Raw genomic sequence first — 14,861 nt, 5'->3', positions numbered from 1 at the left:
TTTCATTAAACCTTCCCAGTTTCTTGTTTTTCTGTTTGCTTTGGTTTCTGACTTTTAAGTTAGAGGCTTTCTGTCGAAGTTTGACGATCCTTGGCTACCTGTGTACAGGTAAGAGCCATGCACTAATATACATATTGGGAATTCTGTGTTCATGGCTGGAACTTGCCAAAAACTGACCTTCACATTAGGGAGTTAATAACTGTTCATTCAAGATGCTCCCAATGTCAATGTATGGATTTCTGTAGGGTGGAATCCTCCAATTTCCTGACCTGGAATATGTTTTTGTTTTTGCTAACTTTCTAGATGCTGAGCAAGGGAAGGGCAGGGATCTCAGTATTTAGTATGGGGACTTCCAATTCTTCTTTTTTTACTATAGTGCCTCATTGCAGCCTTCAGGGACTCTCTAGATTATTTTCCCAGAGCTTTGGTCTTATTTTCTTTGTTGTTTTATGTGGGGGAGGGAGGGAAGCAAGATTTGGCACAGGGAAAAGTTGGGCTGAAATGCTGTTACTATAAGAAATTTACAGCAAGTAAATGCTATAAGTTTCTTGTATTTTTCCAGAGTTGGGGAGGGATGGTTGCCTGACCCCATAGGAAGAGGATGAGGATTTGGGGTCTGACTACTTTTGTTTTCAGTTGCATCTTACTAGTTTATCTCCTGTGGTCCCTGGGCCTTTGTGAGATTCTAGGGTGTCACCTTGTCTGGTTTGCTACGCTACTTACCACATCCATATGCTTTCCAGTTCCCTAAATTTTGTTGACATCTCTCTTGTTGTAGTTTCTTATTTGTTTTTCTTATCCTTGAGTGTTTATACCTTCTCCACCACCCATTACTGTCATTTCAGTAGGATTTGGGGGAGTGAGTGAAGATAAAAACATGTGTTCAGTTCTCCATTCCTTATTGGCCTATGTGGTATTTCTAAGTGGCCTTTTAGAAATATTTAGAATAACGCTAGATTATTAAATTGAACATCTGCTCCCACTGGGTCACAGCTCTGAAGATCAGTATTCATTTGGTATCATTATTTCACATACAGACCTAGGGCTTATGGATTTCTTTTTGTCTTTTGAAGCAACATTAAATTGGGTTACTTATAAATTTCATTTTTTCTGGTCACTTCTCCAACTCAGTGTCCAATCTGTAAGTCTACACTGAGTTTCCTTAAAGGTCAGAGATTCGTGGGATGCTTCTTTGCCTCCCTCCACTCGCTCCTTTCCCCACTCCCCACTCTTCCTTCTAGCCTGGTATTATTTTACTGAATCCTCAAGTGGTCCTAAAGCTTCCTCCTTGGTCTGTTAGAGGCAGTGTGGCAGGTGGGCGCTGGCGTCCAGTTGGATTGAGTTGCTTTGAAAGCTTCCTCAGGAATTGGGACTAAGAACCATCTCATGAAGGAGCTAACTTTTCCTTCTTCATCAAGTAAAAAGGGAAGAAAGATGTATGTATACTATTTTAAAGAGTAAAATAATGTATTAACAAGGAATAATTGCCAAGGGCAAATCTGGAGAGGACTTGTAGTAGCTCTGTCCACATCTGGGGAGTAAGTTCTTAATCCAGAGGGGCTTCTGGGTGACAGCACAGCATTCTCTAGGTCTCTGTCATGCACTGCTGTTCTTCAGGATTCTGGTGGGCCTCTTTTCCTAGGGAAAACATACAAAAATACCTTCCCTGGAATCTATTGCAGCCTCTGCACTGCAGCTGGTCTCCTGGCCACAAGTGATTCTTGTCACCTCCTTTCTCTAGAACCTGTTCTAGATTATCTTCACACTTGGCCTGCATCTGGCTTGGGTGGCTTACCTCATTGTGTGACCTAGACTCTCACGAGCCCCTGACCATGCTGTAACTCTTCGTGGCTTCTACACATCTTTGTTTACTGTCACTATTGGGCAAGTGTACACCAAAAGACCACCAAGTGTCACCTGGAAGCTGAGCCAGCTTGTCATCACTATCTTCAGCAGGCAGCCTTTGGATGCTGCAATATTTGATAGGACAGTGAGCACTGCTGCACCTCTTTTGCTATAAAGGGAGTCCCCTTGATCTGATGATATGTTTTGTGGAATCCTATGTCAGTGGATTAAATACTCTAAACCCTCAGACAGTGTGCTGGCTGAGGCCCTGTGTGTAGCAAACCCATATCTGGGTTATATGTTGATTCCTGTCAGTATAGTTGCTCCTTCCAAGATGAAATGGATCCATTTGGAGTCACCTTGCTACTAGATAGCTATTTGCATTTTTCTCCTTATGAGTGAGATTGAGCATCTTTTTATATAGTTTAGACCCTTACTTTTCTTTAATTGTGAACCATCAATTCATTTTTCTATAGGGTTCTCGTTTGTTTTCTTTTGTATTTAAAAAAATTTTTCTTTATTGATTTTAGAGAGAGGAAGGGAGAGAGAGAGAGGAAGGGAGGGAGAGAGAGAGAGAAACATTGATGAGAGAGAACATTGATTGGCCACCTCCTGCATGCCCACCACTGGGGATTGGGCCCACAACCAGGGCATGTGCCCCGACTGGGAACTGAACCGGCGACCCCTTGGTTCATGGGTCAATGCTCAACCACTGAGCCATACTGGCTGAACTTCTTTTGTAGTTTTAGAAGCTCTTTTCATGTTAGAGATTGTCTCTTAGTGAAATAAATTGCAAATATTTTTTTTCCCAATATTAATTTTTTTTTATTTGCTCCTGGTATTCCATATAAAGTTTTTTTCAAAACTATAACTAGACTTTTTTTACTCTTTTTATTGCTTCTGGATTTTGTATTATTGGAAAGTTTTACCTACTCCCAGGTTATGGAGGAATTTACTAATTTATTCTTTCTAGTTCTATGGTTTTGTTTTTTTTACATTTAAATTTCTGATTTATTGAGAGGTGCTATGGTATATGGTGTGAGGAATGAGTCTAGTTTTTCAGTATGACTGTCCACTTAAATTAATCTAAATTGTAAAAAGTCCATTTTCCCCCAACTGACATAGCTTTCTTTAATTAATGAAATTTTTTTATCCTCATCCGAGGACATTTTTCCATTTTTTGTTCAGATAGAGTGGGAAGGAGAGAGGAAGAGAGGGAGAGAAACATTGACGTGAAAGGGACACATCGAATGGCTGCCTCCCGCACAACCCAACCAGGGCTGGGGATAAACTGCAACCGAGGTGCGTGCCCTTAGCAGGAACTGAACCTGAGTCTCTTTGGATTGCAGGCTGACGCTCTAACCGCTGAGCCAAACCGGCCAGGGCCATAGCTTTTTTTTTAACTCATTTTTGTTGAATGTATTACAGATGTCCCCACTTTTTTCCCCCCCATTGACCCTTCCCTCCCCAATCCTGCCTCCCTCCAGCCTTTCCCACTTATTGTTTGTCTCCATTGGTTAAGCATATATGCATAGAAGTTCTTTGGTTTATCTCATCCTGCCCTCCTCCCCCCTTCCCTTTGAAGTTCATCAGTCTAACAACCAATTTGTACTTATTAATTCCTTCATCTTTTTCACCCAGTCCTCCAACCCCTGCCCACCTGGCAAGCAACAAAAAGTTCTCTGTTTCTATGAGTCTGTTTCTGTTCTGCTTGCTCATTTTGTTTATAGATTCAATTGTTGATAGATGTGTATTAATTGTCATTTTATTGTTATATTTTTGTTCTTCTCCTTCAAGAAAACCCTTCAACATTTTATATAATACTGGTTTGGTGGTGATGAACTCCTTTAGCTTTTTCTTGTCTGAGAAACTCTTGATATGTCCATCGATTCTAAATGATAGCTTTGCAGAATAGAGTAATCTTGGTTGTAGGTCATTGCTTTTCATCACCTTGATTATCTCTTGCCACTCCTTTCTGGCCTGCAAAGTTTCTTTTGAGAAATCAGCTGGCAGTCTTGTGGGAGCTCCTTTGTAGGTAATGAACTGCTTTTCTCTTGCTGCTTTTAAGATTCTCCCTTTGTCTTTAACCTTGGGCATTTATTTATTTATTTATTTATTTTTATCCTCACCCGAGGATATTTTTCCATTTTTTGTACAGATAGAGTGAGAGGGAGAGAGAGGAAGGGAGAGAGAGAGAGAAACATCGATGTGAAGGGACACATCGAGTGACTGCCACCCACACAACCAACCAGGGCCGGGGACAAACTGCAACCGAAGTACGTGCCCTTAGCGGGAACCGAACCCGGGCCTCTCTGGACCGCAGGCCGATGCTCTAACCGCTGAGCCAAACTGGCCAGGGCTAACCTTGGGCATTTAAATGATGATGTGTCTTGGTGTGGACCTCTTTGAGTTCATCTTGTTTGGGACTCTCTGTTCTTCCTGGACTTGTATGTCTGTTTCCTTTACCAAGTTAGGGAAGTTTTCTGTCATTATTGTTTCAAATAGGTTTTCAATTTCTTGCTCTCTCTCTCTCCTTCTGGCACCCCTATGAAGTGAATGTTGGCACGCTTGAAATTGTCCCAGAGGCTTCTTACACTATCTTCATTTGTTTGGATTCTTTTTTCTATTTGTTGTTCTGATTGGGTGTTTTTTGCTTCCTTATATTCCAAATCGATGATTTGCTTCTTGGCTTTACCTACCCTACTATTGATTCCCTGTAAATTATTCTTTATTTCAGTTAGTGCATCCTTGATTTCTGACTGGTCCTTTTCTATGTTGTTGATATTCTCACTAAGTTCTTTAGAGGTCTCCTTAAGTTTCTTGAATTTCTCACCAAGTTCCTTGAGCACCCTTATAACCAGTGTTTTGAACTCTGCATCTGATTGATTGCTTATCTCCATTTTGTTTAGTTCTTTTTCTGGAGTTTTGTTCTTTTCTTTTATTTGGGACATGTTTCTTGTCTCCTCATTTTGGTGCTTCCCTGTGATTGTTTCTATGTATTAGGTAGAGTTGCTATGTTTCCCAGGCTTCATAGGGTGGCCTATTGTTGTAGGTGTCCTGTAGGATCCAGTGGCACAGGCTCCCTGATCACCCTAGCTGGTCCCTTGAGGTGTGTACCCCTATTGTGGACTGTACACCCTTCTGTTGTAATTGAGCCTTGATTGCTGTTGGCATGTCAGTGGGAGGGATTTATTCAGGCTGATCAGCTGCAAGGACTGGCTGTGCCCACTGGCCACTGGCCTCTGACTGCCTTGGGAGGATCAGCTATGTAGGGGTCCCACCACACAGAGCAAGACTTACTTCATCAGGGTTCTGGTAACCACTGAGTCCACTCACTGAGTGTGTCACTTGTGGAGGTGGTTGGGTGGTGGTGTTTCAATGTAGTCTGAAGCTGTCCACTGGGTGTGTTGGCTCTGAGGCAGGGTCAGCCACTTGCCTGTGTTCTGTCTGGGGCCACCCAGCATAAGCTACAAAGTGATCTGCAGATGGCTGCTTCTTGTGCTGTGCTTGGAGGTGCCCAGGAAATGCCAAGTTATGAACCAGGGCTGGCTGCTTCTAGTGCCAGGCCTGGGGCCACTTAATGAGATGTATGGGGCTCACTGGGACCAGATGCTGCTTGTGTGAGAGATTTTAGAAAACTGAAGCAGGATCCTTGACAGGCCAATCCTATGGTAAAGCCTTTGGAAACAGCTTGGGTGGGCCCGGAAATTGGGTGGGGCGGGGCCTCAGGAAATCAATAGGGCACGGCAAACAGTGTGAGCCAGGTTGCTGGAGTCCCAGATATGGCGCCTGTCTGTGGTTCAGGGAAGGCCCCCTGTCTGTGATTCGGGGAAGGGCTCACCAAAGGAACAAAGGCCTCCGCCAGCACGTCTGTCTGCGAGAAAGCTGCCTGTATGTCTCTGGTGCCTTTCAAGCTGCCCCCGCCCCAGCTTAGAGGGAGCAAGTCCCAGTAAATTCATGCGCGGGCCCTTAAGAGGAGCTGCCTGGGGCTCCCTCAGCCTCAGCCTCCCTCAGCCTCAGTTCCTGCTGGTTTTTACAGCCAGAAGTTATGGGGACTTCTCTTCTTGGCACTGGAACCCTGAGCTGGGTGCCTTGTGTGGGACAGGAACCCCTCACTCCTCAGGGAGGACCTTCCCAGCCGAGGTGCCCTCCTGATTTTTGTCCGCCACACATGAGTGTGGAACCAGTCTCTCTGTGCCTCTGCCCCTCCTACCAGTCTCTGCTTTGATGTTGTAGTTGTAGGACTTCCATTCAGTTCGATTTCAGGTGGTTCTGAATGATGGTTGTGTTGTAGTTTAGTTGTAGTTTTGATGTGGTTGTGGGAGGAGGTAAGTACCGCATTTACCTATGCCACCATCTTGACTGGAATTCCTGACATAGTTTTTATTTCCATATACAGTTGGTTTATTTCTAGAAATTGAATTCCATTCCATTGGTTGATCTGTCTGTTTATGTTTTACTATTAATTTTAGTTTTAGAAACTTTTTATAGGTTTAATAACTGATGGAGCTAGCTGTCTTCTTGCTTCTTTTTTAGAAGGTTTTTCTATTCTTGTTTATTCTTTCTGTTGAATTTTGTAATCAATTTTCTAGCTCCAGAAAGTAACTTCAAGCATTTTACTACCATTATTTTATTTATTTATTTATCTTTAATCCTCACCGAAGGTTACTTTTTTTCTCATTTATCTTCAGACAGAGGGAGGGAGGGAGGGAGGAAGAGTAAGAGAGAGAGAGAGAGAGAGAGAGAGAGAGAGAAAGAGAAACATCGACGTGAGAGAGACTAATCGACTGGTTGCCTCCTGCATGACCCCAACCAGGGCCAGGACTGAACCACAACTGAGGTACGTGCCCTTGACCAGAATCAAACCCTCGACTTTTTGGTCCGTGGGCTAACGCTCTAACCGCTGAGCCAAACTGGCCAGGGCATTATTGTACTTTTTTTTTTTTTTTTTTATCTTCACCCGAGGACACTTCTCCATATTTTGTTCAGATAGAGTGTGAGGGGGAAAGAGAGAAACATCGACGTGAAAGGGACACATCGAGTGGTTGCCACTCGCACAACCCAACCTGGGCTGGGGACAAACCGCAACCGAGGTACATGCCCTTAGCGGGAACCGAACCCAGGTCTCTCTGGACCACAGGCTGACGCTCCAACCATTGAGCCAAACCAGCCAGGGCTATTTTACATTTTTAAATTTACAAAAGAAAAGGTAGTATTTTTATAGCATTGAGTTTTGCTGTCCAAGAACAAAGTATATATTTTTATCTGTTCACATCTATTATTTTGTCTTTTAGGAGTTAAAATATTCAGAGGTTTGAATATTTCTATCACCTGATATAACTTTAACATTATATTGTGGATTTTTTTTAGGCTTTATAGTCTTTTTTTAAATCTTGATCCTTATCCTTCTTAATATAATATTTCCTATTGTTTCTGTCACAATTTCTATAATAGGGAAGGAGTCTTGTGAGACACATGTGAGAGGTTCTCTAGATCTGTCTTGTACTACCTGGAAAAGAACCCTGATTTTGTTGGGTTATAGTTACTCTGGAGTAGATAGTCAGAAACCTACTTAAGTATAAGCACCTGTGCCTGATTGCTTGCAGACTGTTGTCAGTGAGTCAGCAGCCTACCAATAACACTTGGATTTGCTGTCTCTCTTGGATATTGTTGCCAGACATAGATTGTCCTTAAAAGTCAGGATGTTTTTCTTTGTTTTTGTTTTTGTTTTTTTATCCTCACCCGAGGACACTTTTTGATATTTTGTTCAGATAGAGTGGGAGGGAGGGAGGGAGGGAGGAAGGGAAGGAAGGAGGGAGAGAGAGAGAGAGAGAGAAAGAGAGAGAGAGAGAGAGAGAGAGAGAGAGAGAGAAACATCGATGTGAAAGGGACACATCGAGTGGCTTCCACCCGCACAACCCAACCAGGGCCGGGGACAAACCGCAACTGAGGTACATGCCCTTAGCGGGAACCAAACCCGGGTCTCGCGGGACCACAGGCCAATACTCTAACCACTGAGCCAAACCAGCCAGGGCAAGTCAGGATGTTTTATTAGCATGGGAAAGACATGAGAAAAGTGTGTAACTCTAGGATATCAGCTCTTGATACTTAGCATGCTGTAGGAGGAAATGCATGGGACATTGACACTTCCAAAGAGGACATATAACAGAAAAGTGACCTCTATCAGAATCCCCAAAAGATAAAGTCATTAAAAAAATTGAGTCAGCCCTGGCCGGTTTAGCTCAGCGGTTAGAGCGTCGACCCGCAGACCAGAGAGTCCCGGGTTCGGTTTCCGCTAAGGGCACGTACCTCAGTTGCAGTTTGTCCCTGGCCCCCGTTGGGGTTGTGTGGGTGGCAACCACTCAGCGTGTTTCTCTCGCATTGATGTTTCTCACTCTTTTTCTCTCTCTCTCCTGCTCTGTCTGAGAGATAAATGAAAAAAAAAAAATTGAGTCAGATTTTACATCACTAGTCTGAGAGAAGCTCTGTGATTTTTGTTTATAGTATATACAAAAAGTACACCTCTTTCCTCTGTATTTTGTGAGTCAGACACACACACACACACACACACACACACACACACACACACCCACCCCCCTCCCCTGTTTCCTGAGACTTGGTATTTGGTAAACTGATGGTAAAGATTAGTATTGAGCTTTCCTGTGTCTTCTGCCTTTTGCTGAGTACCTGACAAAGAAACTGTTGAGATGATTCGAAGTGTTTAGAAGGTCTAATTGTTGTATGTATAAGCTAATTTCTGACCACAAAATTGATCTTCTTTCTATGTTAGTACCAAGTCCTTTCGTCAACAATTTTCTACCCTACCCCCCATCAGGATTATTTTATAGGGAGGAAGGGCAGTGTGAAAGAAGTGATGGTTGGAGAATGAGTTGTGCAAAATCTGGGGAAGAAAATGCAGGGGTACCATTTCTTCTTAGAGCTGATTCTTTGTGTGGCCATCTTGTATAGATGGAGTTGTTTACGCCTGGGGCCACAATGGATACAGCCAGCTTGGGAATGGGACAACCAGCCAAGGCATTGCTCCCATCCAAGTCTGTACCAATCTCTTGATCAAGCAAGTGGTTGAAGTAGCTTGTGGCTCACATCATTCAGTGGCCTTGGCAGCAGATGGAGAGGTAAGTGCCTGGATTTTATTCTTTATTTTTTATTTTTTTATCCTCACCCAAGGATTTTTTTTTCCTATTTATTTTCACATAAAGTGGGAGGAAGGGAGAGAGAGAAACATCGATGTGAGAGAGACACATCGACTTGTTGCCTCCCACATAACCCAACCAGGGTGGGGGATGAACTGCAACTGAGGTAACATGCCCTTGACTGGAGTCGAACCAGGGACTCACTGGTCCACTGGCTGACACTCTAACTGCTGAGCCAAACTGGCCAGGGCTGTTCTTTATTTTTAAATTGTGGTAAAATACATGTAATATATACCATCTGAACCATTATAAGTGTACAGTTCAGTGCCATTAACTATATTCATATTGTTGTGTAACCATCACCACCATTTATCTACAGAACTCTTTTAATCATGCCAAACTGAAATTTTGTACCCATTAAACTTGAACTCTCCACTTCCTTTTCCCTGAGTCCCTTGCAATCACTCTGTATCTATGAATTTGACTATTCTAGGTGCCTCATATGAGTTAAATCATACATTTCCTTTTGACTACCTTATTTCACATAGCATAATGTCTTCAAGGTTTATCTGAGTGGTAGCATGTGTCAGAATTTTCTTTTTAAGACTAAATAATATTCCATAGTAAGTATATGCCACATTTTGTTTATTCAGTTATCTGTCAATGGATATTTGAGTTGTTTCTACCTTTTAACTATTGTGAAAGTGACTCCCTTTAAAAAAAATCAATAAAATAATGACCATATTGCACTTGGTGTAATGTGAAGTGTGAACATAGCCCTGTGTATGTACCAAAAAATGTAGGAACGGTTTTTTTTTCTTAACACATCCTATATTATGTGATCAAGGTTACCCTTTTGATGACTATACACTTTAGTCTTATGGAAGCTGAGTTTTGTGCTGTTTGCTAAGATTACAAATTCATTGACAGTGTTCTGTACTGTTTTTTGTTTTTTTTTTAAATTCTTTATTGATTTTAGAGAGAGAGGAAGGGAGAGGGAGAGAGAAAGAGACATCGATGAGAGAGAACATTGATTGGCTGCCTCCTGCATGCCCCCCACTGGGGATCAGGCCCACAACTTGGGCATGTGCTCTAACTGGGAATTGAACCTGTGACCTCTTGGTGCATGGGTCGATACTCAACCACTGAGCTACACTGGCTGGGCTCTGTACTGTTTTTTTAATGACCCCATCTCTTAAGATGTATTTTGTTTTTCAGTAAATGTAATGATGTCATAGAAAATAACATTATCAACATTCCAGTAGGAACTGTACCACTTGTTTACCCTACAAGTTCCAGGCTTATCTTAAAGCTTAATCATCCTATTGATTCTACTTTTAATCTCGTATCATTTTGTTTCTCTCCATCTCCATAACCTTAAATCAGGCTTTGTCATCTGCCTGGAGTATTGCTATAGTCTCTTTTATTCCATAGCTTTTTCATTGGTGTACCTGTCCAATATGCTCTGCCTCCTGTGATTTCTAAAACACAGATCAGATCATAATGTTACCTGTTTAAAGTCCTTCAATGGTGTTACAGTAATTTTACTAAGTAGGACGGGTTATGCATGAAGAAGCTCAGGAAGATCAAGGTTTCATGGCTGGGATGTGCTGAGGCCAGGCTAGCATATAGTCCTTATGCCCCGGAATGCACTGTTTCCTAGTCTGCTTCTTGGTTAGTAGAACAATAGTCCCCATTTTAAAAATAAAAGGCAGCTGTATTGCAAGGGAACTGGGATATTTGAGAAGAACCAGAAGAATGAGTATTGAAATTGGAACTTGGTAACTTGTACAGTCTAGATTCCCAGTAATTTTTACCTTAAGCACATGTTACTTTGTATAATTGCGTTAAGTATTTGCATTATTATACTAGATATTGTAGTTAATCTACTTTCAGGAAGTGTTCTCCTAGTGTAGAAGTTATTTCCTCTACTGCCAACATTTCCCTTTCCCTAATTCTCTTCTCTGATCACACCCATGTTTGATAGAATCAGTTGGAAATTAACCAGAAGTGATGCTTTGGTTATTTTTCACCTTTGTTACTAGATTTTAACTAGCTTAGAGATCATTTTTATCTCTCTCCCTTAGAAGTCTGGTTTTCAGGTTATGGCAGATCACAGGCCAAAACTAATAAGCAGGATGCAGTTGAGAAGGGGAGCTGCTTGGAGCTGGCAGACAGCAAATGAGAACTCAGAGAAAATATTACCAAGAACAGACTAACAGCCTGGTGTCATTTCTTTAGGGACAAATGTCTCCGTAGTACTTGTGAGCATTACCATGTTATGACATGGAACTACAATTAATAATTATAATCATGATGGTCCTGAGTCATTGGAAAAGGTTATGAATGTCCAGTATTGGCGATTAGTAAGACAGGGAAAAAGCACAGTATGGTTTTGAAAAGTTCCATGAAAAAAAAAAAAAAAGAATATTTATGGCCAAAGAGTTAAGCTGATTTTTTTCATGCCACTGATGCTTACGTAGCACATACTTCATTTTTAATTGATGCTAGATTAAAACACATTTATAGCTGCCATAATTATAGAGGCAATACAGCATAGTGGTGAGGAGCACAGCTGGACTGTGTTGGCTTCGAATTCCACTTGCTAACTGGAACCTCAGGAAAGCCACTTAACCTCTGCGTTTCCATTTCCATATATAAAATGGGGATGTCTATCCAAGGGTCACCTTACAGAGAATTACTATGAGGATTGAATAGGTTAGTGCAATAAAGCACATAGAGCCATTTAGCACATTGTAAGTACTTTGTTAAGTGGGTTTATTTCTATTTTATGATTATTATTATAGTTAGATGTAGGATTTTCACCCTTCTTTTTTTTACCTTCTTTTGTATAGGTATTTGCTTGGGGCTATAACAACTGTGGCCAGGTGGGATCAGGATCTACAGCAAATCAACCAACTCCTCGCAAAGTTACAAACTGTTTACATATTAAGCGGGTGGTAGGCATTGCCTGTGGTCAGACTTCATCCATGGCTGTTCTGGACAATGGTCAGGTGAGTTCTCTCTGCATTCCCCTTCTCTTCCCACCTCTTCTTTTAGTGAAATGTCTTTTTTTTTCATGAGGTGCTTGTATTAGATCATGGAAGGAACAATGCTTTGTTTTAATAGCTTCATTGGTAATTGACTGGTTACTGGCTGAAGGGTAACTAGAGAATGTTTGCTCCTCAGTGTGAATTTTTAAAAAAATTGATTTTAGAGAGAAGGGAGGGAAGGGGGGGGCGGAGAGAGAGAAAGAAAGAAAGAGAAAGAGAAACATCAGTGTGAAAGAGAAACATGGATTGGTTGTCTCCTGCACATGCCTCAATCAGAGATCAAAGCTGCAGCCTGGGTATGTGCCCTGACTGGGAATCAAACCCACTACCTTTTAGTGTATGGGATGATGTTCCAACTCAACTAAGCCACTCCAGCCAGGACCTCAGTGTGGATTTTTAAATTCCAAGATTTATCTGCACATATGGATGACCCACATCTAGAGCTCTTCTGATGGACATTTTTTTTTTTGTTACAGATATTTTAACTTTTTACCCCATTGGCACCTCCCACCCCACCCCACCTCCGCCCCGTCTCCGGCTTAGTTGTCCATGTCCATTGGTCATGCATACATGCATATAAGTTCCGTGGTTTATCTCTTCCCACCCCCCACCCCCCATCCCCTCCTCTGAGGGATGTCAGTCTGTGCCCTACTTCCATGTGTCTGGGTCTACTGTATTCCTCAGACTGTTATGTTCATTATATTCCGTATATAAGTGAGATCATGTGGTATTTGTGTTTTTCTGCTTGGCTTCTTTCACTTAGGATAATACTTTCCAGGTCCCTTCATGTCGTCTCAAAGGATAAGAGATCTTTCTTTCTTACTGCTGCATAGTACTCCATTGTGTATATGTACCACCACTTTTTTATACATTCGTCTACTGGTGGACACTTGGGCTGTTCCCAGATCTTAGCTATTGTAAATAGTGCTGCTATGAACATCGGGGTACATATATTCTTCCTGATTGGTGTTTCAGACTTCTTAGGGTATATTCCCAGCAGTGGGATCACTGGGTCAAATGGGAGTTCAATTTTTAATTTTTTGAGGTAGCACCATATTGTTTTCCATAGCGGCTGCACCAGTCTGCATTCCCACCAGCAGTGTATTAGCGTCCCCTTTTCTCCACACCCTCGCCAACACTTGTTGTTTGATGATTTGTTGATGGCGGCCATTCTGACAGGTGTGAGGTGATACCTCATTGTTGTTTTAATTTGCATCTCTCTGATGATTAGTGATGTTGAGCATTTCTTCATATGTCTTTTGGCCATTTGTATGTCCTGTTTGGAGCGGTGTCTATTCAGCTCCTCTGCCCATTTTTTAATTGGGTTCTTTGTCTTCCTTTTGTGGAGTTGTATGAGCACTCTATATATATGTATTGGAAATTAACCCCTTATCTGATACATCATTGGCAATGATGTTCTCCCATACAGTGGGTTGCCTTTCCATTTTGATGTTTGTTTCTTTTGCTGTGCAGAAGCTTTTTAGTTTGATGTAGTCCCATGTGTTCATTTTCTCCTTTATTTCTGTTGCCTTAGGTGATGTATCAGTGAAAATTCTGCTCCGTATGATGTCCGAAATTTTGTTGCCTACATTTTCTTCTAGAATTTTTATGGATTCACGGGTCACATTTAAGTCTTTTATCCATTTCAAGTTTATTTTTGTGTAGGGTGTAAGTTGATGGTCTAGTTTCATTTTTTTGCATGTAGCTGTCCAATTTTCCCAACACCATTTATTAAAGAGGCTGTCTTTACTCCACTGTATGGTCTTGCCGCCTTTGTCAAATATTAATTGAGCGTATTGCCTTGGGTCCATTTCTGGGTTTTCAGTTCTGTTCCACTGGTCTATATGCCTGTTCTTGTGCCAGTACCAGGCTGTTTTGGTTACAGTCGCTTTGTAGTATAACCTGATATCTGGTAATGTGATCCTACCTACTTTGTTCTTCTTTTTCAAGATTGCTGTAGCTATTCGGGGTCTTTTTTGGTTCCATATGAACTTTTGAAGTATTTGTTCTAGTTCTATGAAATATGTCGTATTTTGATGGGGATTGCATTGAATCTATAGATTGCTTTGGGTAGTATGGACATTTTAATGATGTTAATTCTTCCAATCCATGAACAAGGTATGTGCTTCCACTTTTTTATATCTTCCTCTATTTCTTTTTTCAATGACCTGTAGTTTTCTGTAAATAGGTCCTTTACTTCTTTGGTTATGTTTATTCCTAGGTATCGTAATTTTTTTGGTGCGATGGTAAATGGGATTGTTTTTTCAGTTTCTCTTTCTGTGAGTTCATCATTGGTGTACAAGAGTGCCGTCGATTTCTTGACGTTAATTTTGTATCCTGCTACTTTGCCAAATTCATTTATTAAGTCTAGTATATTTTTGATGGAGTCTATAGGGTTTTCTATGTACAATATCATGTCATCTGCAAATAATGACAGTTTCACTTCCTCCTTTCCAATTTGGATCCCTTTTATTTTTTCTTCATGTCTGATTGCTGTGGCTAAGACTTCCAGTACAATGTTAAATAAGAGTGGCGAAAGTGGACATCCCTGTCTTGTTCCTGTTCTTAATAGAAATGTTTTTAGTTTCTGTCCATTGAGTATGATGTTGATTGTAGGTCTTTCATATATGGCCTTTATTATGTCGAGATATGATCCCTCTATTCCTACATTGCTGAGCGTTTTTATCAGAAATGGATGCTGGATTTTGTCGAATGCTTTTTCAGCATCTATTGATATGATCATGTGGTTTTTATTCTTCATTTTGTTTATGTGGTGTATCACGTTTATTGATTTGCGAATATTGTACCA

The 14,861-nt window shown here is 41.3% G+C and overlaps 1 protein-coding gene across 3 annotated transcripts in view; it reads left to right on the top strand.

The window, feature by feature from the left end:
* The window catches only part of RCBTB1 (RCC1 and BTB domain containing protein 1), a 75,433-nt gene that overhangs the window by 24,811 nt on the left and 35,761 nt on the right, over window positions 1-14,861 (top strand). For all 3 annotated transcript variants that reach the window (XR_004958140.1, XM_036250340.1, XM_036250341.1), the window contains 2 exons: window positions 8,815-8,981; window positions 11,855-12,013. Coding sequence is in view for 2 of the 3 variants with exons in the window: in XM_036250340.1 (XP_036106233.1) it covers window positions 8,815-8,981; window positions 11,855-12,013 (326 nt within the window). In the remaining variant the exon portion in view is untranslated. The remainder of the gene's footprint in view (window positions 1-8,814; window positions 8,982-11,854; window positions 12,014-14,861) is intronic.

Source organism: Molossus molossus, unplaced genomic scaffold (assembly GCF_014108415.1).
Source record: "Molossus molossus isolate mMolMol1 unplaced genomic scaffold, mMolMol1.p scaffold_m16_p_9, whole genome shotgun sequence".
NCBI classification, from domain to species: domain Eukaryota; kingdom Metazoa; phylum Chordata; class Mammalia; order Chiroptera; family Molossidae; genus Molossus; species Molossus molossus.
The sequence above is the reverse complement of the archived record's forward strand: the minus strand, read 5'-3'. Positions and strand labels throughout refer to the sequence as shown.